General features: G+C 46.2%; 1 protein-coding gene across 1 annotated transcript in view; it reads right to left on the reverse strand.

Annotated features, from left to right (window-relative positions):
* Window positions 1-12,050, reverse strand: part of WNT3 (Wnt family member 3) — an 83,811-nt gene extending 71,761 nt beyond the window's left edge. The window contains exon 1 of the mRNA XM_073325937.1: window positions 11,777-12,050. Coding sequence (XP_073182038.1) covers window positions 11,777-11,856 — 80 coding nt within the window. The 5' untranslated portion in view covers window positions 11,857-12,050. The remainder of the gene's footprint in view (window positions 1-11,776) is intronic.
* Between the last annotated feature and the right edge of the window lie 15,388 nt (window positions 12,051-27,438).

A 27,438-nucleotide genomic window follows, 5' to 3' on the forward strand; every position in this document is an offset into this window, starting at 1 on the left:
TTAATTGGAGATTGGTCCTGCTTTGAGCAGGGGGTTGGACTAGATGACCTCCTGAGGTCCCTTCCAACCCTGATATTCTATGATTCTAGGATTCTAGGATTTCTTATTGTTATTGATTATTTGTATTCCAGTAGCAGCTAGAGGCTCTGACTGAGATCCGGACTCCGTAGGGCTCTGCACATGCAAGACAGGAAATAGCCTCTCCATAAGGAGCTTACAACTGACATAGCCAAAGCAGATAAAGGGTGGGAGGGGAAACCGAGGCACACAGAGGTGAAGTGACTTGTCCAACATTATACAGCAAGTAGATAGCAGAGCAGGGTACAGAGCCCAGATCTCCCAAGCTCCACTGCAGTGCCCAGTCCACTAGGCAACACTGCCTCACCACACCCCCAAAGCGAATTGCAGAGTGCAGACCTGAAAGTCCACCTACCTGCATTACACCTCTAGTCAAAACACACTGGAAAATGAGAGGCCACCTTTGAAAAATGGGGTTCCTCTGTGACTAATAAAAGTTAGTTTCTAAGTTCTCATCTGGGTTCTGACATGGCATGTGGCCCTATGTGAGTCACTTCGTCTCTCTGCTGCAATTTCCTCCACTGTAAAATGCTACCATTTCTCCCAGAAGTAAGGTGAAGGCCCAGTATTCGTAAAATGCTTTGAACACAAAGTGCTAGGCAGGTGTTTGGGGTTTATACGCAGGCCGGATAGTTTGACAAACCCCACCTCTCTCTGAGAGCAGATCACGGCTTCCTCTCTTTGGTTAGCTAACTATAGTAAAGTTGAGATTTTAGCTTCACAGAATGATCCCAACAGTTCAATATAAGGATTTGATACTCACTATATGTTTCATGGCACTGTTTCTGTCCCCTAATTGAATGAGGGACTCCCATTGTTGGGAGGAGAGGGCAGGTTAAGGAAGCAGGGAATTTAGAAAGTTTTAATCCTTTGCCTTTCTGGGCCATTCTGCATCATACAGGGAGCCTGGGTGCCAACCTCAGGGCTGTGGAGTCTGCTAGTTGGCAGGGTGCCTAAATGTTAGGTGTTGCAAGACTGAGTCTAAGGTCCCTTTGTGGATCTAGCCAAGTGCTTTTACCGACCTGATTTGCATCCATAACCAAAGATGCACCAGCAAAATGGAGGACAACTTTAGCCCTTACTTTCAGTGGCTAGAAGCTAGTATCCAGGCCCAGCTTTTCAAGGTATCCAGTTGTGCTAAGCGGTGCACTGCCTGACTGCTCCAGGAGCCTCAATCTCATTTGCACAAGGGACTTAGCCAATGGGATTTAGGCTCTCAGGGCTAGATTCACAAAGAAACATTGGAGAAGTGACACTGAATGTCACCACAACTAACTTTTAGGCATCTAGAAAAATCACAGGGATTCCCAAAGCCAAGTTAGGTGTCCCAGCTCCCTATCCAAGGAACGGGAAGAGAAGTGCCTCAGAATGGGATCCACAAAGGCCAGCACGCTAGGCAGCTCCCTGCCTACGCTAGCCAATGAGAGATGTCAAGCCCCACTCCTCTCACAGAGAAAGATCTGGAAGTCCAGGCTGCCTCCCTCTGCTTGGGCTTCCCACCTGTGAACCGTCCCCTGGCATCAGGAACTACACTGTTGACAAGATACAGGGGAGAAGAAAGACACCTCCTTCCTAGCCGATAGCCCAGTGTTAGGTACTCACTGGGTACTCCTGGGGGAATTCTGCACCACTGTGCCATGCAGAATTTTTCAGAAATTAATGTTGTGCATGCATAATTTCCCCCCACAGAAGTGGGCTGCAATGCTGCTAGCCGCCACTAGGGGCCACTGGACCCTGCAGAGCCCCGCTTGCACATAGAAGACACTGCTTGGGGGGCGGGAAAGGGGGCTAGCGGGCTCCATGCCCTGAGGGAAGGAGAGGGCAGCAGGCAGGAAACCCCATGCAAGCCTGGGACCCAGCATCAGGCTCTTTCTCCCTCTGGATCCCTGGGCTCTGGGGAGGGAGGGGCTGCGGGTATCTGGGCTGGAGGAGGCCCTGTGGTTGGGCTCCGGGGAGGAGGGCTTTGGGTGTATTGGCTGGGGGGGGCTGGAGGTGGGCTCTCTGGGGAGAGGGGTTGTGAGTCTCTGGCCCCCCAGCTGGGCTCTGGGGTGGGGGAAGGGGGCAGAGAAACAGGAACTGGGTTGTCATAGGGGTTTCTTTAACTCTCTGCTCCTGGGGGAATTTTTGTGTGTGTCTGTATTGTCACAAAAAGAAAAGGAGTACTTGTGGCACCTTAGAGACTAACCAATTTATTTAGTTAGTTTCGTGAGCTACAGCTCACGAAAGCTCATGCTCAAATAAATTGGTTAGTCTCTAAGGTGCCACAAGTACTCCTTTTCTTTTTGTGAATACAGACTAACACGGCTGTTACTCTGAAACCTGTATTGTTACAGTCATACTTGCTAACAGGTATTTTGAAATAAATTACCAAAATAATTGAAACTGGCGTGATTATGTTGTGCTATTTTGACAAATAAATTTTGCAGAATTTTAAAATATTGTGCTTAGAATCTTCTATTTTTTGGCACAGAATGCCCTTAGGAGTAACTGGGGAGGAGGTGAAAGGCTTTGAGCAGGGGTTTGCCCTCTCAGGTGAGCGCCCTCTCCACTGGGCTCCAGAGTGTGCTGGGTGGGGCTCCTTAGTCTCTCCTGTTGAATCTGTTCCACTGTGAATAAATCATCCACATGATCGGAGCAGGGGAGCAATCCCATGTCTCTCACCTCCCAGGTGCATGCTCTGACCACCATGCTGGAGAGTGTCATGCTCACACTCTGTCAATTGTTCTTCCCTTGGTTATTCACACTGGAATAGCTTCAGCAGGAGAGCTGAAAGGAGCCCTGCATCAGACTATCCCACAGCTCAGTGGCTAGGGCACTCATGGGAGAAGTGGGAGGTCTCTGTTCAAAGCCTTTCTCCCTTTCAGGCAGAGGGGAACTTGAGCCAGGGGTCTCCCACCTCCCAGGTGAGTACCTTTCATGGCCAGGTCATAGGCAGCCAGCCCTAGCAGTCAGAGCTAGGCTCTGCAGTCACAGGACAAGAGTCAAGAGTCAGCTGGGTCAGGTTACCAGATCAGAAGGGGGAGACAAACTGAGACCAGAACCACCGACTGGTGACCAGAGTCGAGCTGGGTCAGGAGACCAAAAGGTCAGAGGCAGGAGTCAAACCAGAGATTGGAACCACAAGTTGGACAGGAGGAGTCAAGCCACAGGAGCAGCGTGGTCCCAGTTCCCTGGACAACTTCCTGGTCCTGTGCTGGGTTTACAGAGAAGCTGTGAACCAGTCAGACCCCCCTGCATCCTTTCAGTCAAGTTCCAGCACTGGAGTGCTCAGCTGGGGTTCAGCTTCCGCCCTAGCGATTGTTAGCAGGTCACTGGGTCACAGTGGCTGGTTCGAGCTTACTAGCTCCTCACAGCCCTGTGGCTCTGGGGCAAGACCCACAGTTCTTGACATCACCCTAACCCCTGGGCTGACAGGAGGGAGGGCCACTGCTGTGGCATGTACTCTTGCCTATAGGGGCTAAGCCAGGAGGTGAGCTCTGAGCATGTGTCTTGGATTGGGCCCTGCAAGTGAGTTAGGCGAAGGAATGCCTATCGTCCCCCACTTCACGCATCGCTCTGGGCCTTTGGTGTCCACGGGCCTGGCATGGGGTGCCAGAGGCAGAAAGAGGCATGCAAGGAACTTTCACTGTAAAAAAGCAGGCACCGAGCAGGTTTAGCCAACTACAGGGTTCAGCAGCGACTGAGTGTGGGTTTTGGAAATCCCAGTGGGGCCTGATTCTGGGATTTAGATGCCTAAAGCAGCAGTTGGGTGCTCTGGGAATGAATCAGGGCTGTGTAGTGAAGGAGGCTCTTGTCTGTAGGATCCTGCCTCGTTTGTTGTAGAAGTTGGAAGGAGCGGAGTGAATGAGGCAGGGGATTACCAGAGGAGTAAGGAACGTCTTGTTGTTCGGGCAGCTGACTAACACCTTGGAGACGTGGAGCCTGTCCCTGCTGCTACCACAGAGGCCCTGTGTGGTGCTGGCCAAGTCACTTGCAGCAAACTTTTCCCAGGTGGCCCCGACTTCTGGCTCCAGCGGCCGCACACTGAGCTACACAGATTTGCAGACGTGCTGAGCACCACAGAGATGTTCACTGAGAGCTGTGCTTTGAACATAGGAAGTGCTATATAATGCAAGGTGCTCTAAAAACTCAAGTCCGTGGTATCTCAAGTTTGGCTGAAGTTAGTGGACACTTGACAGTTTTGGCCTTAATGTCTGTAACTTTTAGGCAACTAGAAAATCACGGTGAGTCACAAAGCCTGTGTTTGCTGCCAGGCTCCCTATCAAATTAATACTGTAGACAGCGATTCACAAAAGCCAGCATGTATGTAGGGAGCTGCCTAAGCTAGCCATTGGGAGATGCCCACAGGCAGGGTACATCCTCAGCACTGCCCCTCTCTGCTTGCGGTTCTGAGCTGCAAACCATCCCTCCTAGCTTTTAGCCCAATGGCTGGAGTACTCACCTGGGATGTGGGAAACTCCGGTTCAACTCCCTGCACCAGCTGATGGGGAGAAAGGATTTGAAGAGGGCTCTGAATGCTCTAACCATAGTCCCCCATGCTTGCACTCCCCCTCACGCTCCCTCAATGACGCTGTCAGAGACTCAGAGGCTTTAAGGCCAGAAGGGACCATCGTGATCATCTAGTCCGACCTCCTGCACATCACAGGCCACTAGTTCTCCATAATGGAACAGCTTCAACAGGAGAGATTGAGGCAGCCCCATATCAGACTTTCCCATAGCTCAGTGATTAGGACACTCACCTGAGAGATGGGGGCCCTGCTTCAAATAATGTCTCCACTTCAGGTAGAGGGGGGACTTGAGCCAGAGGTCTCCCACTTCCCAGGTGTCTGCTGCTGCCATATGTAAGCTTCCCTATTGGGGGTGATCCAGCAGGTGAGCTCTGAGCATGCTTAGTGGATAGATCCTATCCTCCCCCATTCGTGCATCGCTCTGGGGCTTGGGCGTCTGGATGTCTGGTGAGGAGCAATATTGTGCATAACCAGGGACAGCAACTTAGGTGTGCAGGGAGCTTTTACTGCAAAAATATAGGCTCTGAGTGAGTTTAGATGCTCACAGGATTCGGCAGCAGCTACGCAGGAGTTTTGGAATTCCCAGTGGGGCCTGATTCTGGGATTTATGCACCTAAAGTGGCAGTTGGGTGCCTTAGTCCTTGTGGGAATCTAGCTCACTATGCCTCAGTTCCTCCTGGGCGAAGAGGACAATGGTACCTTCTCACCGCTCTCCAGTGGGATGGTGATGGCACTACAGAAAACCCCTGAGGAGGGAATGACTTCGTATGCAGAGCAGGGTTTGCATGATGGACAGTAAATAAGGCCACACACTGATTGAATGAGCTAAAAAGAAATATCGACTAGCTCCCCAATTAATGGGCACCTTCCCTCCTGAGCACTGACTGAGGCAGGGGTACTGTGGGAAAAGCAGCAGGTGATCCTCTAATTAAAGACTCTCATAAAGTGTACGCACAAGAGGGATGAATTATGGTGGCACTGGGAACTGTAAGTCTGGCAGTTCTAAATTCTGGGTGCTTGACTTTGCAAACATAACATTCTTTTCAGGTCGTAGTTTGTATGTTGCAATACAGCTCCGGAACCTCAAGACCAGTTAAGTGGTTAGCTTTGGGACGGGTCAAGGCCTGACAGCTCTGGAGCCTTCTGTTTAACCACAGGATGGGGACTGCACAGATGGTGGTAGCAACAACAAGGAAAATAGACTGCCAGCATATTTCCAGGCCTGTCCACTAAATACTATCCTGAGGCCGGCCCCACTCAGTTCACCACAGCCAAGGAACTGTCACCAGTAGGAATGAATATTCATCACTGAACTGCTTAATAAGCCATAAAGCAGGGAATTAACACTGAGCATAATCTAGTTGCAGCCATTGGAGTATGTTAATGGAATATCAGTTATAAAAATCGTATAATTTTGATAGACATTCTGGTTTTTTACATCATCGTAACCCTATAACAGGGCTTCAACCAGAGACCTTCAGAGCTAAGAGCAAGTGCCTTACTTGAAATGAAGGCTTAATACCTGTAGCTGGCTCCTGAAGTAGGCTCTTGTCCTTATATGTGGACTAGCCACTAGAGGGGGAAAAAGACCTATACTAGCTGAGAGTCGGTGATATAGATATTGGAGAATCTGCCAGTCCGTTAACACATTAAGGCAACAGTTTCAGAAGTGGTTCCTGATTTTTGGGAGCCCAACTTGAGATAACTTGGGCCTGATTTTCAGAGGACTGAGCATCCACAGCTCCACCTGATTTCGGGAAGAGCTGCCAGGGCTCAGCACCCATGAAGATCAGGTACCCAACATCAGTGTCTACTTTTGCAAACGTGCATGAAATCTTTCCGTAGCTTGGCCAGACTTACAGAACTGGAAGGGCACATTTGCACTGAGAGCTGGTGTGGGATTCCCAGCTAGCACTCATCAGTCTCATATCCTCACATCGGACAGCTATGGCAGTGCCAACTGTCCAAGTACATGCCGAGGGTCTCGGATGGGTCAGTGTAACCCCCACACCTCCTGGCTGTGGTGCTCTGTCCCATCTAGTGGCACCAAGACCACTTACAGAGAGAGATAAAATAAGTCTGCTCCACAACCTTAGCTAACAGCTAGATGGCTTTTAGCTCATGCACTAAGCTCCCGAGGTCCCTGGTTCAGTCCTGCCCACCAGTGACCGGGGTCTGTCGGCGTTACATAAGCACTTGCGGCAACTAGCTCCTTCCTCCACCTACATTCTGATTTTAGCTCACTGGCTCGCCTAGACCAGTGTGAGTATGTCTCCTCGCACTGAGAATCACCCCCCAGCTCCAAGGGTAGCCGTACTCTAAGCACCATTGTGGGATTCCCTATGTCACTCCCTCAGTGATTCCATATCAGCTCAGCTGAGGAGTCGGTCTGCTTCTGACAGCCTGCTGACAGGCTCTGCAATAGAACCAAGCTGGTAGGAAAGGAGGCTCCCTCCCTCTCCTGTAGTGCTCTCGCAGGGCTAGGTGGAGCGGCCGGAGAGTGGGTGCTTGTTTGTGTCAATAAAGCCAGCAGCTGTGGCTCTTTTAATTTAATTTAATTTTAATCAACCTTTTAATTTCACAGTATGTCCCTTGCTCTTGTGTTATGAAACAAGGACAGCAGAACATCCTGATCTATCTTCTCTAGACCCTTCAGTATTTTATATATTTTTTATATCTTATTTGTTCCCTTTCTAAGGCAACAATCCTAATTGTTTCAATCTCTCGTCATATAAAAGTTTTTCCTGGCTCTTCATCATCTCATCACTCGTCTTTGAATCCCCTTTAATTCTGCAATAGACTTTTGGAGATCCTGGGCTGCACACAGTTCAAAGGTGAGCCTGCAACATTGCTTTATAGGATGGCATTAAAATATTCTGTATTATTCTCCATCTCATTCCTTATGCATCCTAACATCTCATTTGTATTTTTGACCACAACGGCACATTGAGCACAGGTTTCACTGAGCTGCCTACAATGATACCTAAGTCTCTTTCTTGAGTTGATATACTTAATTTATAACTCTGTAAAATATGTGAGTAGATTATTTTTCCCTCCAGCGTGCATTAATCTGCATTTATCAACACTGACTTTCATTTGCCAAGATGTTGCCCATTCACCAAGCATGGTCCAGTTTCTCTGAAGTTCCTTACACTCCTCTCTGGTGGTGACTAACCTAAATAACTTCAAATCATCTGCAAATTTTGCCCTCTTCCAGCTCAATCCTCTTTCCAGATTTTTAATCAATGTATTAAACAACACAGGAACTAGTATGGAAGCTTGAGACCCCCATTGTTAACTTCTTCCATGCTGAAAATTAACCATTTCATCCTACTCTTTGTTTTCTGTCTCTGGCCATTTTTTGATCCATGATAATACTTTGCCTCTCATGCTGTAACTACTTAGCGTCTTTAGTAGCCTTTTTTGTAGGACCTAGACCTTCAAGCCTTTTGGAAGTCTAAAGAAATTCAACTGGTAAACTCCAATGGGTTCTCCTTTTTCCACTATTTTATTGACATGTTCAAAGAATTATAAGAGATTAGTGAGACACAATTTTCCTTTAAAGTTCCCATCAGAACATGATCCAGGTGTTTTGTTATTCTGTTTCTAATTATTCTTTCAGCCAATTTGTTTTGTCTATTTAGAATGTAAGCTTTTGTGGGCAGGACTGTCTCTTTTTATTAAATGGTTGTTGTGGGTGGGTGGGAAGGAGACCCAGCAAAGTACTTTAGCATGAACATAGTCCCATTTATTTCCCATTCTCTCCAATGTTTCATGCATGCTTAAGAACCTTGGTGAATCAGGGCCTTTTTCAGAAAGGTTTATATATAAAATGCATGTTATATGCATATGGGCTGGAACCATTTACCTCAATCCCAGAGAACTACAGATAAAATGGAACCTGGATCCCAACCAACATTTGGTCTGGGTTTGACTTTGCAGATTGAAAAATCATCCCAGTTTCCCTGCCCTGTCTCTCATGTTAATTTCTAGAAAGAGAGGCCAACAGTTCAGTCCTGAAGCCCTTAGTGCAAGAGAGTGACCATCAACTGCAAGGGGAGATTTGCTGTAGTAAGAACTATAGGATCAAGCCTTTGAAGATTCATTCATCAGACATGGATACTGGACTCAATTTTAGTATGTGCTTTATTGACCCAATAGACTGGTTTTGGGAATACTCCATCGTTCAACTGTAACAGCTCCAGATACTGGGCGTATCTTCTACATCTAGAGTTGCCATCTCTGAGGTACAAAAAACCAGGACATCCAGGATGATTCTGAGCCCACAAAACTAGACAGCTGGCAGTGTGTACTGACCACCCTTACAGATTTCTCAGGACAGATGCATTAAAAGAAGGGACAATCTTGGGAAAACCTGGACAGACCCTGTCTATCATGTCTATCCAGCTGCTACCACCAGGCCTAGCTGTTACAAAACTTTGGGACATGTGAGTCCCTCAGTGGATTTTTTTTTTTTTTAATTCTTATTCCTTGTTTGGAAGACATTATATCAGTTTATTTCCAACCTAAACTGATCCCTTTAGTTGAGTTACAGAAGAATCAGAATTATTCTAGAGACCTTGGATTCAGCCTACTATTCACTGTTTCTTATTCCACATTTCCTGTTGTATTTTCCTAGCTTACATTGACACACTCTGTGCACACAATAGGATCCAGTTTGGCCCCCATTTATACTGGCTCAACCCCATTGACTTCAGAGGGGTTGGCCTACTGCCAATGTAGTCTAGAGGCAAAGATTCCAAAACGGGCTGGGAAAATGCCCAATGGGGTTGCACTAGGATAGCTGAGCATAGTACACCCTCAGCCTTGAGGGCCGGTAAAACCCAAATCAGGCGTCTCCCTGAAGGTCTAGCAATTATTCATCTCACAGAGGTTGCTCTGTAGTTAAAGGTCACTGGGTACTGCATGAGGGTATTTTAGAGGAAGTGCTTCAAATGAGGCAGCTGCCTTTTGAAGGTGCTTCTCAGAGCAGACGCTATTGCACAGGAAATTAGGACACAGTTCCGCAAAGCGTTTAAGCACTTGACTTCAATGGGACTTAAGGACATGCTGAACATTAAGAGTGTGGTTAAGTGTCTTGCTGAACTGGGACCCTCATTTATTTCCTCTGCTTTGGAATGCATGATCTTAGCAGTGAGAATTCTCAAAGTGCCGGGGAGCCCTGGCTCCAGATACTCATTGCCTGCGGCTACTCAACGTGGAAAAAGTCTCTCAAAAGCTTTAGCCACTTTCTCTGTCTCCCCTCCCCCATTTTAAGACTCAGTCACCTCATCATATCTGTATGGCAGAGCTTTCTTTAACACTCTGAGCACTGCCAGGGAACAGGGCTCTACTAAACTATGCAGGGTACAGATTACTGGAACTGTAGGCAAGTTCTACATTGATTGATTTAACCCTCTCCTCTCCCATTGTCACTGCTTGCCGAGCACAACATGTTTGTGTAAGTGACCAGAAAACATGCACATTGTTTGTATTATTTGTGCCAAGGGCCTGGGGAATGCACTCTCTGTGGTGTGTTTCTCTGCCAACAGGGAGAAGACTCATTCTAAGGGAGAACCCTCTACTTGAGAAGGAAAACAGATCTATCTCTTCCAGGGGATTTTCATTCCTCAGTATGAAAGTCTCAGCAGATGCCTCCTGACTCAATCATTTAACCCTCACGGAGTTATGTCAGATTCTCATTCAGGGTGCGAACCCAATTGGATTCTCGAACAGTTGGCTGCACAACAAAGTCCAATCATCCTGTGCAGCTCCAAAGGCATTTTTTTCTCTTTAGATACAGCCACTCTGATCGGTGCCCCCCTCTCCAGACGCACACTGCAATGCTTCACAGTCTTGATAATTGAATGAGGAGGAGAAGGGTCTAAAGGAATCTGACAAGGTCTTCATTTTGGTGGACCTCCTACGCCCGGCTTAGGCCCTCAAGTTCAGCATTCGTGATCAGGGTGGAAAATTTTATTTTGCAGAAAAAAAAATGCAAACGCTGAGATTTAGCCATTTTAAGGAGTCTGTGTAGCTTTTAAAGGATTAGAAATTATATACTCATAGTAACATTATTAGACATGCTTTGACTGCAATAATTGAAATTTTCATTCTTAGTCACAATGATAATTAATAGATTTGTTTAATTATTGCTCCCTTTTTCCTTTCCCCAGACATGGCAGCCCATTTCCAAGTTCACTCCAGCCTACTTCTTTGCATCTCCAAGTCTGCACAGAAGGGATTTGATTAATTAATAAAAAAAGCTTTTCTGGAAGGGGGAAAAATAATTAAAGTATTTTGACATAACTAGTTTCTGCCTCATGGCTCCATACATACAGAGTCCCCTACCTACATTGTACACAGACATAGGAGACTCATTCCAATGAGAAATCCTATGTGATAAACTGAGAAATGGACTGAAATATTGTACTATACTACTAACCATCTTCTATCTCCAAGTGACTCATGATTGTTTTGTTTTGCATCTCTGTTCTTCAAGGAGGGATCTAACCTTTGATTAAATTTTGTTAATGTATTTATTTTTAAAAGGTAGAATAATACAGGTCAATTATCAGCCACATTCTAAAATAAAACGGATTTCTTTTATTTTTTGGTAAGAGAAAATAAGGAACATATCTGCAATAAAAAATTTTTCTCGGTGCCATTTGTGTCCTCTGCATATTTCCTGGACTAAATTCACACGAATGACTGAATAAAACAAAAGGAGAGAAAGAAGACCCAAAACTGCAGCAGCCCAAAAGAAAATAGAATGAAAAAATAATAATGGATTGAGCAGTATGTAATAAGAAGGGGAGGAGAAATCTACCTACGAACAAAAGCCAGAGTCCTGTGACAGATGAAAATTATATTGCACAGTGAATAAAAATACATCCTCGTATATTTATTTTAAACACAACTACAATGGCTGAAATTGGAGAATTAAGGGGGTTGGAGAAATCTTCATTAGTTCAGGGATAAACCTATACATTGTCCTTTAAAAATAACCCTGAAATGTTTAATGAATTACCAGACAAAGCTGCAGAAATTGTGTTTAGAACCAAACACGCAATTGTGCCTAGCTCAGAAGAACTAAGGGTGGGAAGGAAGGAACATGCACACACACAAACCCCATCTCTAAGAATTAATGAACTCATTAATTAATCATAAAAACTGGGGGGGAATCTTACCACCAAATTGGGTACCCGGCTAAGACCTTTGTGCCACTGAAGAGAAAAGATAAAATTAATCCAAGCAGGTGGTAATCCATTAGTCCAGACTGGTGCAAGGGAAAACCTCAGTGAAGTTTTCAGAAAAACATTAAGGGCAAAAATGAAGTATCCCCCCACCCCAAACAGTCAAACAAAGTCCCTTGAAGTGCAGAATGACTTTCTCTCTTGTCAGAAACGCACCTCTCCAAGCCTTTCCCCCTGTAGATCATCCAAAAGCTTCTATTAAAAAGTGCAGGGCTTGGGGATGTCAGCAGGCAGCCAATCAGACTGCATGGCCTAAGGTAAGGGATGATTCTATAGTTCAGGGCTGTCAGTCATTCCCACCCCCCCCACACCCCCCCGGCCCCACAACTTTGTTCCTAGCCCTCTCTGGGGAAGGGCACAGAGAAACCCTTTTGCAAGAGACATTGCTGGGATAATGTGATTTCTTTTTTTTCTTTTCTTTTTCTTTTTTTTTTTAAGTTCACTTAGGAACCCGGGTGCACTGCTCCTGCATGTGGCTTGCCATGATGAGACTCTGCAAGGTAAGGAAGAAGGATATTTCTGCTTTCTGTCAGTCTCAGGGTGGGGAAGGGAAAAATGACTTAGTTAGTTGGTGATGGAGGTAAATCTAAACCCCTCACAGTGGGGATGCAGAACTTCAGGAAGGGAAGGTTTCAAGAATTAGTTTTGCTGCTTTGCAATCAATCTATTTTTTAAAGATAAATAACTGCATGGCCCAAACTAGTTAAACCTTAAATCAAGGAATCAGTGCCTAGTGGTCAAAGCAGGGGGGACTGGGAGCCAGGGCTCCTAAGTGGGAGTGCATGGGATGCAATGGTTAGAGCTGGCAATTGGAACTCAGGACTTTTGAGTTGTTTTCTTGACTTTGCCACTGACCCACAGTGTGAGCGTAGGAAAAGTCATTTCCTGTCTCTGTATCCCTGATTATCCACCTGTAAAATGGGTACAACAACAACTACGACATGGGAATGTCAGTGATGCCTCAAAGATTTTTGGATGAAAGGTGCTGTAGTAGGGTAAAGTATCATTAAAGTAATAAGTTACTATAATGAGAAAACACAACTCCTCACCAGCTAGCCCAGTTCCAACGTATGGAGCCCATGTTCTGAATAGACACAGTGAAAGGCCAATGAGGACACCTCATTCGTGATGGTGGAGGTGCTTTATTTACAGTTACTGTGTGTCAGCAGAATAAGGTGACAGGGTGATTCAGCACAAACAACACATAGGAACAGTCAGTAATGGATTTCCTCCAAGACTAATGTCCTCAACTCATGTAAGTCTGCATTGCTCCACTGACCTCAAATGGAGCTATGCCAGCTTATACCAGCTGAAGATCTGGCTCCTTATAACCAGATATCCAAACAAGTGATCATGGGGAAGCAGAAATAAATGAAATATGGGGTCTGGTCTCAGGCAGCCTAATGTGTGGGCTTGCTTTTAAAAGCTGTAAGACATCTCCCCAGAACCCAAGGCTGTGGGCGCCAAACTCATTTCTGTACATGGATAACTACTGAAATGCACTGGGCCAGATGTTGCAGTGTTTATTCATTTCCATGAGTTCAATGAGTAAGAATGCAGGCTTTGGCCCAGAGATAGTGTTTCACCAACTGCAATCTTCATTTGGTCTAATATCTCCATGATCAACTTACTTGATCTTGATACCAAACTCCCTCTCTCTCTGGCCAATTTACCAGGCATCATGCATCAGTGAGAGGACATTCCTCCCCAGGCTATGCACTGTACATTGGCTCTTCACCCATTTCTGCTCTGCTGCCAGGTCGGTGGTTCTAATGTTCTGCCATCCTCAGGGGGCAAAACAACATGCATCTCTTTAGCTTTTCATTAGTGATAGGATTAGGGCTCATTAATGAAGCCTTTGGTATGCCTGGAAATGTCTCTCTTGGAGACAACCAAGCATGAACAACCCAGCTTAAGAAAGGAATATAAATGGTGGAGTTAGGGGGACTTGATGCTATTCCAAAATATGCATACAATGGTGATGAGTGCATTAAGTTTAACCGCAAATGTAGAGCCAAATCCTGATGACCTTACCCATTGTTTACTTAGGACAGTCTGTCACTGAACAGAGATATCAAGATCTGGCCCAGGAACAGTTAGGCAGATGGGGAGGGACTGGTATGAAAAGACCAGGAAGAGAGAGGGGGTGTTTGGTATCAAGGCAAAACTTTCTCCTGGAACAGTCCACATGTTATAAACGACTAGCCATGAAGACTGGCAGGTTTAATCATCGCTGTATTATGGAGAAAGAGGCCATGATACACAGGAAGTGGAGCCTTTGAGGTACTCAACCAGACTCGAATCTGCCACTGCCTGGCATCACACTGTGCCACGGGCAGTTTTTAAAAGATGAATAACAAGCATATATGTGAAGACCATGGAATCTGGTCCAAAGCCTATTGAAGTGAATGGAAGTCTTTCCACTGATTTTGTTGGGCTTTTGATTAGGTTCCATGTGAGTTCCTTGTATCCATTCCGCTCCTGAATTTCACCAGCACAGAGTTCTCTGTGCCCGTCTGCCTGAAATATATGGGTTCCTTGTCATGGAGCTGTTAGTGGATTCCTCTAGTTCAGGGGTTCTCAAACTTCATTGTGCCATGACCCGCCTCTGACAACAAAAATTACTGCAAGACCCCAGGAGTATGGGCCAAAGCCTGAGCTCACCCAGGCCTGCCACCCCGGGCTGCAGGGGCCAAAGCCAAAGCCTGAGCCCCACTGCCCTGGGTGGGGGAGCCAAAGCTGGGCCTCAGCAAGTCCAACACCAGCCCTGGTAACCCCATTAAAACAGAGTTGGGACCCACTTTGGGGTCCCAACCCACAATTTAAGAACCACTGCTCTAGTTCATGTAGTCAGTGGCTGTATTGTTTGCATTCCTCTATCATTCAGATGGAATTATTTGGGAAGATTTTTAAGGTCCTGTGACAGGAGCGAGCCAGATGGCTATAGGAGAGTAATAGAAGGTAGATATATTAGCCTCAGGTTAAGTAGGTCCCTTTTTCCTGGGTAAGAACCATCAGGAACCTTCTGGAGACAATTAAGACAGACAGGCTGATTAGAACACCTCAAGAAGCTGCTAGAATCAATTAAGGCAGGCTAATCAGAGCACCTGGGTTTAAAAAGGAGCTCACTTCAGTTTGTGGTGCGTGTGTAAGGAGCTAGGAGCAAGAGGCACTAGGAGCTGCGAGCGAGAATGCGTACTGTTGGAGGACTGAGGAGTACAAGCATTATCAGACACCAGGAGGAAGGTCCTATGGTGACAATAAAGAAGAGTTGCATCCGAGAGTGCTGAAGGAATTGGCGGCTGTGATTGCAGAGCCATTGGCCATTATCTTTGAAAACTCGTGGCGAACCAGGGAAGTCCCGGATGACTGGAAAAAGGCTAATGTAGTGCCAATCTTTAAAAAAGGGAAGAAGGAGGATCCTGGGAACTACAGGCCAGTCAGCCTCACCTCAGTCCCTGGAAAAATCATGGAGCAGGTCCTCAAAGAATCAATCCTGAAGCACTTGCATGAGAGGAAAGTGATCAGGAACAGCCAGCATGGATTCACCAAGGGAAGGTCATGCCTGACTAATCTAATCGCCTTTTATGATGAGATTACTGGTTCTGTGGATGAAGGGAAAGCAGTGGATGTATTGTTTCTTGACTTTAGCAAAGCTTTTGACACGGTCTCCCACAGTATTCTTGTCAGCAAGTTAAGGAAGTATGGGCTGGATGAATGCACTATAAGGTGGGTAGAAAGCTGGCTAGATTGTTGGGCTCAACGGGTAGTGATCAATGGCTCCATGTCTAGTTGGCAGCCGGTATCAAGTGGAGTGCCCCAAGGGTCGGTCCTGGGGCCGGTTTTGTTCAATATCTTCATAAATGATCTGGAAGATGGTGTGGATTGCACTCTCAGCAAATTTGCGGATGATACTAAACTGGGAGGAGTGGTAGATACGCTGGAGCGGAGGGATAGGATACAGAAGGACCTAGACAAATTGGAGGATTGGGCCAAAAGAAATCTGATGAGGTTCAATAAGGATAAGTGCAGGGTCCTGCACTTAGGATGGAAGAATCCAATGCACCGCTACAGACTAGGGACCGAATGGCTAGGTAGCAGTTCTGCGGAAAAGGACCTAGGGGTGACAGTGGACGAGAAGCTGGATATGAGTCAGCAGTGTGCCCTTGTTGCCAGGAAGGCCAATGCCATTTTGGGATGTATAAGTAGGGGCATAGTGAGCAGATCGAGGGACGTGATCGTTCCCCTCTATTCGACATTGGTGAGGCCTCATCTGGAGTACTGTGTCCAGTTTTGGGCCCCACACTACAAGAAGGATGTGGATAAATTGGAGAGAGTCCAGCGAAGGGCAACAAAAATGATTAGGGGTCTAGAACACATGACTTATGAGGAGAGGCTGAGGGAGCTGGGATTGTTTAGCCTGCAGAAGAGAAGAATGAGGGGGGATTTGATAGCTGCTTTCAACTACCTGAAAGGGGGTTCCAAAGAGGATGGCTCTAGACTGTTCTCAATGGTAGCAGATGACAGAACGAGGAGTAATGGTCTCAAGTTGCAGTGGGGGAGGTTTAGATTGGATATTAGGAAAAACTTTTTCACTAAGAGGATGGTGAAACACTGGAATGCGTTACCTAGGGAGGTGGTAGAATCTCCTTCCTTAGAGGTTTTTAAGGTCAGGCTTGACAAAGCCCTGGCTGGGATGATTTAACTGGGAATTGGTCCTGCTTCGAGCAGGGGGTTGGACTAGATGACCTTCAGGGGTCCCTTCCAACCCTGATATTCTATGATTCTATGATTCTAAGGTGTTGGGAGTAGGCCATGGGGAAGTAGCCCAGGGAGTTGTAGCTGTTGCACAGCTGTTCCAGGAGGCACTCTAGACAGCTGCATTCCACAGGGCCCTGGGCTGGAACCCAGAGTAGAGGGTGGGCCCGGGTTCCCCCCAAACCTCCCAACTCCTGGTCAGACACAGGAGGAATTGACCTGGACTGTGGGTTCACGAAAATGGCCAAACTGAGGGCTGCCGTGAAGCTCCAAGGCGAGCAATAAGCTCAAGACCCACCAAGGTAGAGTAGGAACTCTGTCACAGCCCGAATTTGGTATCTGAAGGCTCACATTTTCAATGTGTTTTCTTAGGGCTTGTGGAATGATGCGCTCTGTGTTGGGGGTTGATTTCTAAAGCTCACCAACATGTTGTGCTTTAATTGGACTATGTAGACCCTGCTGGTGCACACTAAAGGTTCCCTAGTGTGCTTTAACATAGCTGTTTCAAAGAGCACTAGGGTAAAGTGCACCAGCAGGGACTAAATGGTCCTTTTAATGTGCAACACTATTTAATGTTAAGCGCCAATGTGGACACAAGCACAAATGGATATAAACTGGCCATCAACAAGTTTAGACTTGAAATTAGATGAAGGTTACAAACCATCAGAGGAGTGAAGTTCTGGAGCAACCTTCCAAAGGGAGCAGTGGAGCAAAAACCCTAATTGGCTTCAAGACTGAGCTTGATAAATGTATGGAGGGATGGTCTCATGGGACTGCCCATGTATCCAATCTGTGACTGTTAGCATCAAATATCTCCAACAGTCAGTGATAGGACACTAGATGGGGGGGGGGGCTCTGAGATACTACAGTGGAGTTGCATCTTATGCAGGGGTTAGGTTCTAAAGTCAGCGTGTAAGGCAAAAATCACATATAGTCAAAATTACCCTTGAAAATCCCTTAAATCACCCATAAAGTACAGTATACTGTACATGGTTTTTTGTCTACAACTCTGTACAGTAATATTGAATATCAGGGTTGGAAGGGACCTCAGGAGGTCATCTAGTCCAACCCCCTGCTCAAAGCAGGACCAATCCCCAATTTTTGCCCCAGATCCCTAAATGGCCCCCTCAGGGATTGAACTCATAACCCTGGGTTTAGCAGGCCAATGCTCAAACCACTGAGCTATCCCTCCCCCTGTTATTAATGTATAATGTATACAGTAATGTACAGTATATAATAAAAAGTACATATGCAAAATATAATTTTACAGTACTGTATTTTTAATTACAGGGGGTAATTACAGGAGGGTAATTACAGGGGGGTCATCAGGGCTTGATTTCGATACAGGAGACAGAGGTGACAGAGAGCTTGGGTGACGGAGAGCGAGTCATTGATGAAGTGGTTGGCTCTGGTTCAGCTCAAGAAGTTGTTTGCGTAGGCTCATCTGCTGCTGGTTGTTTTTCCTTGAAAAACATGGTGATCGGCAACTGTTGCTGTTGTCTCTTGAGCGGCTCAAACATTTCTTGATGTGGTCTCAAATCATCCATAATACTACATGTGATTTTGAGGCTTCGTTCCATAGAGGGATCGTATTCAGAAATTAAACCATTCAAGTGTTTTGCTGCTTGGAACACTTTAGCAAATTTATGAAGATTCCAACTTGCTGGCTCTTCCTGTTCATCGTCATCATCTTCGTCTTCTGTAGACGATTTTTTCAGTTCCTCTAACTCTTCGTTAGTCAATGTTTCTCTATGACTCTCAATTAATTCTTCAATTTCTCTCTCAAGGATGTCGATGAAGCCATCACCACCCACTTGCCTGGCCACCTGAACAATGCGTTTCACTGCTTCGTCAATGGTTGGGAAACCTTTAAAATAATTCACATGTTCTTTCCATAGATTTCGCCAACATGCATTGACTGTTTCAGGCTTGATTGCATCCATTGCCTGTTTAATATAAATGATGCAATCGGCAATGTTGAAGGACTTCCAACACTCCATCATATTAAGATTGGGATCAGCATCCATAGCGCTATGTATCCATGAGAATGTAAGCCTCGTGTACGTGGCCTTGAAACAGTGAATCACGCCTTGGTCGAGAGGTTGGAGGTGGTATTGGGGGGGAGAAAGACGACTTCAGTGTCGTTATGCGCAAACCGGAGTGCCACAGGGTGGCCAGGAGCATTGTCTACGATCAGCAGCACTTTAAAATCAAGTCCTTTCTCTTTGAGGTACCCCTTGACCTCCGGAATGAAACACGTGTGGAACCAATCCAGAAATAATGCTGCCCTCACCCAAGCCTTTTTATTTGATTGCCAGAACACAGGCAGGAGATTTTTGTTCTTGCCTTTTAAGGCACGGGGATTTGCAGCCCCGTAGAGCAAGCCCAGCTTTATTGAATGCCCAGCCGCATTGCCACCAAACAACACAGCCATACGGTCATTAGCTGCTTTGAAGCCAGGGGCTTGTCCTTCTGATTTCGAAAAGTAAGTGTGGTTGGGCATTTTTTTCCAGAAGAGCCCAGTCTCGTCAGCATTCAAAACTGGTTCCGGAAGGTAGCTCTTTTCTTCTAGGATTTTCTTTAATTGTTTGGGGTAGGCTTTTGCTGCCTCTTCATTGGCAGATGCAGCTTCACCAGGAGTCTGCACGTTTTTGAGGTTGAAGCGGTTCCTAAAACTGTTAAGCCAACCTTGGCTGGCTTTGAATTCCTTCTCCTCAGAAGGCTGTCCCTCTTTGGCGGGAAGTTTGAACAGCGCGTAGAGGCTAAGAGCCTTTTCTCACAACGTGTTGCCATCGATAGGCACATGTTTATGGTTCATGTCTTCCAGCCATAAGTTTAATGCCTTTTCAGTCTTCACTAAAATCTTATCACGCACCTGGCTCGTCACCTTAGCAGTTATTGGAGCACTTGATGCCATGGCTTGACGAATTTCTCTCTCTCGAATCTTGATGGCACGGATGCTAGATTTGTTGCAGCCGTATTTACACGCCACGTTGGAGACCGATATACTGTCTCTCAATAAGTCCAACACAGCCAGTTTCTCCTCCAGCATTGGAACAGATCGCTGTTTCTTCAGTTGAGCACTAGATGAAGTAGTTGGCTTGCATTTAGGGGCCATGTTGTACAAAAAATACGTATCTTTAAACACTAGAATCACATTCAGCGCGGCGAGATGCTCACCTATTGAAGTCAACAGCAAAACTTCCACTGAGTTCAGTGGTGTAGGATTAGGCCCCTTGAGTTTTAAAATTCTACCTGTCCTGAAGGAATGCAGGAGAGCTGTGTCTTAGCTTTTTTGCAGGAAATCAAGTGTTCAGAGGAATTCCCCCAGCAGGGCAGACAGTTCTCACCAGGAAGCTTGGAATATACTTTGATTTGTAGTTGAGTGAGATTAAGAATTTTTACCTTTAGTTGACACTGAGTGTGGTATTACATTCTTTTACCAATACCCACAGCACCACAGAGAGGGTGATCATCCAGGGGGCATGTTTCTAGTGGGGTCTGGGTTTTTTTGTAGTCACCTGTTTGAACTAATGTAGCTAAGGAGGCCCATTGAAAACGTGCCCATCTTCAGTGGTAGGTACCTAAATAGAACATCCAAATTCCATATTTAGTCTTAGAATCTATTGAAAATTCTATTAATCTATGGGGCCTCTGCTGAAACCAATAGAGTAACTCCTGAATTTTGCCTTGTGTGAGTGAGATCAGAATCTGGCTCTTAGCTCTTGCTATCATCCCAAAGACATCTGCATGACAACCTGAGCAACCAAAAGTAGGATGTAGATGTCCTAATGAGGATCCCACTGTTACAATTTGGGGCCTAAGAGTGAATGAAAGTTGTCAGAAGGCAGGAGGGCATTCAACACACAACTGAAGGTGCCATGTGGATTGGTGCCATGGGCTGTGGGACACACGGACCCTTGGCAAAAGGTCCCCTGTTCTTTGCAAACAACTCTTGTCTCAGACCTGACAAACTCACTACTCCAAACACATGTCTTGTAGGGTATTTATCCATGTGGGGTAACACGTAAGGTATCTACAGAAAACTCATAACGTATTAAGGCTTACCAGACAGGGGTTCGCCCCATCTATAAATAGAGACAAAAGAATGTTTCAGAGTGGGGTGAAGCACTCTGTATCCATTCACTGGGGAAATATCTTGGGGAACAGGGATGTCTTCACAGGAACCAGGATCCAGGAACCAGCTAGCTCTGCAAGAGACAGAACTTTGAGGGGGAAACCCTACTTTATCACATAGGAAAGGTAAAGATTGATAAGCCCAAGTTTGCTTTTTATGATTTTGTTTTGCATTGTAGCAATTTGTTTCCACCACTCTCTCTTGTTTCTAGTTCAATCTCTATTCCTTCTTAAATAAACTTACTTCTGTTTAATTATAAATGCTCACAAGTGCTGTGCAGTTTACAGGAACGGTGATTTAATAGCAAACTGGAGTACTCCGCTCCTATGGGGGCAGAGGATCTGGGATTTCTGTGAGTAGCTAATGTTAGGGGCTGGATATCACAGAGAACACCACAGAGGGATTTGGGGATTGGGCTGTACCTATGGTTGACCTGCAAGGCAAAGACAGGTTGACATAGTCTGGAGGAAAGTGCTTGATTGGCTGAAAGTCTGGTTGTGTTAGGGAGCTGACATCCAGCTACTACAAGGAAGACTCCCTCGTGCTGGAGGCAAGGGGAGTAACAGGGTGACTCCAGGGTACCCCAAGAACAGTCAGAAGCTGTCAGTCATATTTATTACCAGTCTTTTGAATGAAATGGCGCACTGTAGTTTGGAAGCATTGACTCTCACATTCCAGTTTGGCTGATTCAGCCCAGCCAGTGGGTGATTTGAGGAAGCTAGTGGGTTTCATTGTTTCAAAACCCTGTTTCACCTTTGCAGTGTCCATATAAATGTGTATCTCTAGATCTGACACAGAACTGAGAATTTTGGGTGAGAATCCAGCTCAACATCCTTAAATTAGGGCTTTGTAGATCCTGGCATTCACATGGGGCTTCTCTCTAATTTATACCAACATGCAGGGCTGCTTGGTGCAAGTGCAAGGAGATACTCCATCCAGTAACACTGAGTCTGAGGCATATCCTTTGTACTGACCAGGAGAGAGTCTCAAGCCCCTTTGTGCTCCCTCATTCACCAGGGTACAGGGGAGAGGAGATAGGGCATGGGGAAAGGTGTCTGAGGACACATGGGCTCAGCTGTGAAACTTATCCCACTAATGAATGGCATAGCCACAGACTCCCCTCAGGTGTCCTTCCTGCGGCTAGGCCAGCATGACATGGCATCCATACAGCTGCACTCTGTAACATGGGACCAGCGTGCCTGTATGAGAGACGGGAAACAAGGCTGCCATCTGTGCTGGGAATGTCTGTCGGAGGCGAGCGGTACTATAAAGCCCGGTGTTACCTGAATCCAACCACTGAGAAGGGGGTTCAGATGTGGATGCTCAGGCTGCTGCACTGGGAAGGCCGAAGAGCTTGCAATGACTATTATACACTGTCAGAGGACAGAACTGTGGCACCAATCAGCTAGCATCTTAGTCCTTATTCCTTAAGCAATTTCTTACTCAAGAAATTTCTAACCAGCCACAACGATCCTCCTCCATACTGAGTTCCTAACCTGTCCTCAACAGAGCAAACTCTGCCCCTTCCTGGGGTATGGCTTTACTGCTATCTTATAAACAACAGCAGTGTGGAAGTGGAAAAAGGCATAAAGGGAATTTGAACACAGACATCTTAGTTTTCTTAGGAATAGAGAAAGAATCAGACTAACTCTAATTCTAATGACGTAAGACTTTAAGGCAGGGCCTGAGCAAGTGGGAAGCGGGTGGGAAAACTGTAAGAGATGCTGTTTTGACCTTGTGTTAGGTAAGAATGTAACGCAGACTGTAGCAGGAACTGCTTTCAAAAGTGAGATATCAGGAAGGAATATGTATAAACAAGATGCAGCTGTTGATCATTATTGTATGCAAAAAAAAGTATAAACGCTTGCCCTAATTGTTTATCTGGCAGAGACCTGCCTAGGAAGGGGGAATCCCTGTCCGTGCGCACTCTCCCTGTTGCAACTGCTTGAGAATAAACTGTCTCTGACTTCTTGCAAACAACCTAAGAGTGACGACTGCGTTTTTCTTCCACAGCAGCATAAACCTCCACCTAAGCTTCCACCCAGGGCTTAGCTGTCTCTCGGATTTTCCTGCAGCACCTCCTCTGTCCTAGATTCCTAGTTCCCTCTGTCTTCCAGAGAAACTCTTCTCCTACCCCCTTTCCCTCCATTGTATATGCTGGTTGGCATTAACAGGACCCACCAGCCAGCAGCAGCTGAGTGGAATTTTAGTGCGGTGTGTTACCACATGAGCTGAGGGGGACTCAGCAGAAGAATCTGACCTTCCTGTTCAGAGTGTTAGAATTTGCTACCCTGCTGCATGGTCACATGAGTACAGCAAGATCTGAGTATGCTGTAGTGCTGTGCCATGTCACCACTGATCTCCCACAGAGGGGGGTTGTGGTGCAGGCTGAACATGCCCCTTCCTCATGAGTGGGTCATCACGCCACTCACTCCAATTTGGCCGGGCCACTCCTCTGTCATGACAGAGGGGCAGCTGGGCCAAATCTGCCGCCCTAGACCAATGAGAGGGGGCAGCACACTGAAGTTTTGTCTGAGGTGACAGACTGTCTTGATTGGCTTCTGCTGCCTCTGACATGATGCCCATTGGCATGTTTTCTCTTGTTTAGGTTCATGGAGTCCATGTCCCATGTTCCTTACTCCAGTGAAGGTTGTGCGGGGTCTACAAATAAGTTCCTGTCTTGGGCTGGGTTGCATGGGCCCATATTTACTGATCTGCCATGTGTTAGGTTGCATGGGGCCCTGGGTACCTCCGTTAGGTCAGACAGCAAGGGGCCTGCATCTATATTCCTGGTCCACAAGCTGCTGTCTGATGTGGAAGGCTATTGTATATAATTTCTGTAACAAATACTCATCAAGTTAGGAAGATCATTCCCACCTTGGTCAGCTGAATGTTCTGGGGCTATTTCGCCTTGTTGCTCATGTGCACAATTTCCTTTTCCTCTCCTGGAAAGCTGAGAGCCTGATTCTGATGTCACTCACACCGGTGTAAATCAGGAGTAACTCCACAGAAGGTAATTGAGTTACACTGATGTAAATGAGGGGAGAACTGGGCCTTAGTCTAAGATTTGAGGAACTTTGTGAAGATGATGATGGGAAACTCTGATATTATCAAGGACCCTGAACATCAGTTCTTTCTCTCTGACTGCAGGGGCAGGTGAGGTGGCATGGGGTTGTGGAAGGGATAGACAGAGTGGGGCACATGGGGCTGGCTGGGGAGGTCACATATTTTGGGGTTCAGAAGGGCTAGTGAGGGGGGACAGACTGGGGTGGGGGCTCAATGGGAGCGGGGGTGCAGGGCCACATGCAAACAAGATGGCCAAGTGTGGGTGCAGGGACAATGGGGGCAAGGGGTGCATGGAGGTAGGGATGTCTGAGGGGGGTGCAGAGACACATGGGGACAGGGAGAGAGGTGCATGGGATAGGGAGGGGGTGCAGGGACACACAGGGATGGGGGAGAGAGGTGGCTGAGTGGGGGTGCAGGGACACATGGGGACAGGGGCAGATGTGCCTGACTGAATGGGAGAGGGTAGGGGTCATCCAGGCTCTGCATGGTGGATGCTTCCCAACTCCGTAATGATTTCTCACCCCCCAAAAAACTGTTCCGTACTTCTCCCACCCACGCTCAACAACCCTCCAGGTTCACTCCTAGCTCCTTCCCAGCAATTACTTCCCTCTCTCTCAGCTCCTCCATTACCCCTGAGTCCCCCAAGCTTTTGCACTGCTTCTGAGAGGTGCAGGAAATATATTTCTGTATTGTAGTTTAAATGAATTATTACTCAAAGATATGTATTAATATGCCAAGTAAGGAATTGATTTGTCTAAAACATTTCCTGAATCTTTTTTTGTTGTCTATAGTTACAGGCATACTTTTTGACAGGTATTCTGAAATAAATTACCAAAATAATAGAAACTAGGGTGATTATATTGTGTTGTTTTGACAAATAAAATATGCAAAATTTTGCAGAATTTTAAAATATTGTGCACAGAATTTTGAATATTTTGGTGCAGAATTTTTAATGTTTTGGCGCAGAGTTCCCCCCAGGAGTAACCTTTTCCCTCACTCTTCTGTCTCCTCTCCCAGTACTCATACTCCCACTCACCCAGGACACTGCCCAACTTTCAAAGGTGCAGAGGTTGAGGCTCCTTTTTACCATGTTTTGGATGAGAGGTCTTAGATGGTCTTGTGGCCAATGCATTAATTGTTTGTTGTACTTTGTATTAAAGCAACAAGAGATTTATTTAAAAATTATATTATTTTAATATTTATTTAAGAATTATAATAACACTGAAACCAGAGCCTGCTGTGAACTGCAACCTGTGTTACCTGCCCTCCCCAGTCTAAACGATGCCCCGTTCCACAATGGAGGTTGCCCTTTGGTCTCCGCAGCCACACCCACATTACTGTGCACAAACTGCAACTCAGAAGATCTGCGCTCTCTCTATGTGATCCTGGGCAAGTCCCATCACATCTCTGTGCTTCTGTTCCCTGCCTGTCATTTTTGGGATGATAACCTCTCCTTTGCCTGTCTTGTCTCTTCAGACTGTGAGGTTCTGGGAGCAGAGACTGTCTCTGATTGTGGGTCTGTGCAATGCCCAGCACAATGGGGCCCTGATCTCAGCTGGAGCCTCCAGGTGCTTCTGTCTTACAAATAATAATAATAGATGTCAATCCCTCTTACTGAAGTTCCTAGTGGAACCTGGTATTGCAGCCTGGGTATTCCAAGGGCAGACGAAATAACCAAATGATGATTGGTCCTCCAACTAGTTCATTCTGGGGACCACTTTATAAGGGAGAGACCCGCTTCTGGAGCTGACTCTGCAACACCCGCTCTTGATTGGTATCTCCAATCCTTGTTATTTACTAATTACATGATGGGAATACTTAGAGGCCCCAGTGAGAGATCAGACCCATGTTGCACAAGGCACTGTACAGTCATAGACTGAATAGACAGTTCCTGCCCTAAGTAGCATTCAGCTGACATTCAGGAGGTACTGCTACTGACCTAATACCATCCCTGCCAACTACCTTTCATGTCTAGCCAGTCTCAGTAAAATTCCCAGTTGCTTCTCTCTTGCTTTGCATCCTGCCCCATTTCAAGGTCTTTGCTCTGGAGCCTTCCGTGTCTCTTGCTGTGAAAATGACTTTTGCTAGTATAGTTTGGTGTGGAGAGGGCTGGTATCACTCTCATTCCAGTCTTTTTGATCCTCTTAAACATTTAAGTCTTGTTCTGTAGCCAGGGACCCACCGCTCTCATGTCATGTGAGAAGAAACCTGAACCGGATACACTGGAGGCTGCTGCTACCACGAAGCATTAAACACTTTGCGCTCCGGAAATCCTGCCTGCCTGCTGAGCTGGGACTACCAGAAACACTGGCCAAAAGAGTCACCAGGGTGCTTGCTTCACCTCATCACTTATTTTACTTCTTTCAGAACCATCGGGCCCTAATTGGAAAAGCCCCTAGCAGTTTGAAGCCTGGTTTGCTTTGTGATCTTCTGCTCCAGCACAGAGAATTAGAGACAGATCTTGAAGAGACCATAGGAAGTCAAACAAATAAACTAACTTACTAAGAAAATTCCCTCCTAATTACAGTAATATACAAACCCATAAAGCAATAACAAGCTGCTACTCTTAGCAGGCGATAGGGGCCATAATCCTCATGCTACAATAGATGTCAGATTGTCCAATGGCAACACAAGGTGGGTGAGGTAATATCTTTTACTGGACCAACTTCCGCTGAAGAGAGACAAGCGTTTGAGCTTATACAGAGCTCTTCTTCAGGTTTAATTGTCTAATGATAATTCCTTCACTTTTTATAGCAGCTTTCATCAGAAGGATCCCAAAGCACTTTTCAGAGAATGGGGGGATCAACTCTGCCCTCAGCTACACCAGTGTAACTGCACTGAATTCAGTGGAGTCGCACCAGTGTAAGAGGAAGCAGTGTGGCCTACTTTATTGTTACAGCAGGAGTCACCAGATGGCGCTCTTACACGTGGTTTTACAAGTTCTTTTTCCCAGCGTGAGCGCGCTGTTCAGTCTTTGCAGAAGCTGTGCATTGCTGACCGGCTAGGTCTACAGTCTGAGCTTGGGGTGTGATTCCCCGGGGGGTGTTACGTACCCTGCGAGTTCTCATCGAGTCCCTGTGCGTATGCGTCGCAGTGCAGCTGCAGGGCAGGAGAGGCACAGCTCACCCAGGCCGAGTCCAAACTAGGGCTGTACAAACTCATGCGATTAACTAAAAAAAATTAATCCCAATTAAAAACATTAATTGCAATTAATCGCACCGTTAAACAATAGAATACCAACTGAAATGTATTCAATATTTTCGGATGTTTTTCTATATTTTCAAATATATCAATTTCAATGAAAACACAGAATACAAAGTGTGCGGTGCCAGGACACCCACATGAGATAGACCACGCCAGGCCAGAAGCAGCAGTCACTATTGCCATCTGGAAGCTGGTTACTACAGACTCCTCTTGGTCCATGGCTAACCAGTTTGAAGCTGGCAAATCAAGTGTGGGGGTTGTTATGGCAAAGGTTTGTGAGGCAATCAGTACTGTAGTGTACTCAAAAGTGACCGGCATTACAAAAGTTCCTGAAATAATTGCTAGGTTTCAGAAAATGGGCTTTCCACACGGTGCTAGGGCCACGAATGGGATTCATGTGCCCACAGTTTGCCCTCTGCAAGGAGCACAA

Source organism: Lepidochelys kempii, chromosome 27 (genome assembly GCF_965140265.1).
Source record: "Lepidochelys kempii isolate rLepKem1 chromosome 27, rLepKem1.hap2, whole genome shotgun sequence".
Taxonomy (NCBI): Eukaryota; Metazoa; Chordata; order Testudines; family Cheloniidae; genus Lepidochelys; species Lepidochelys kempii.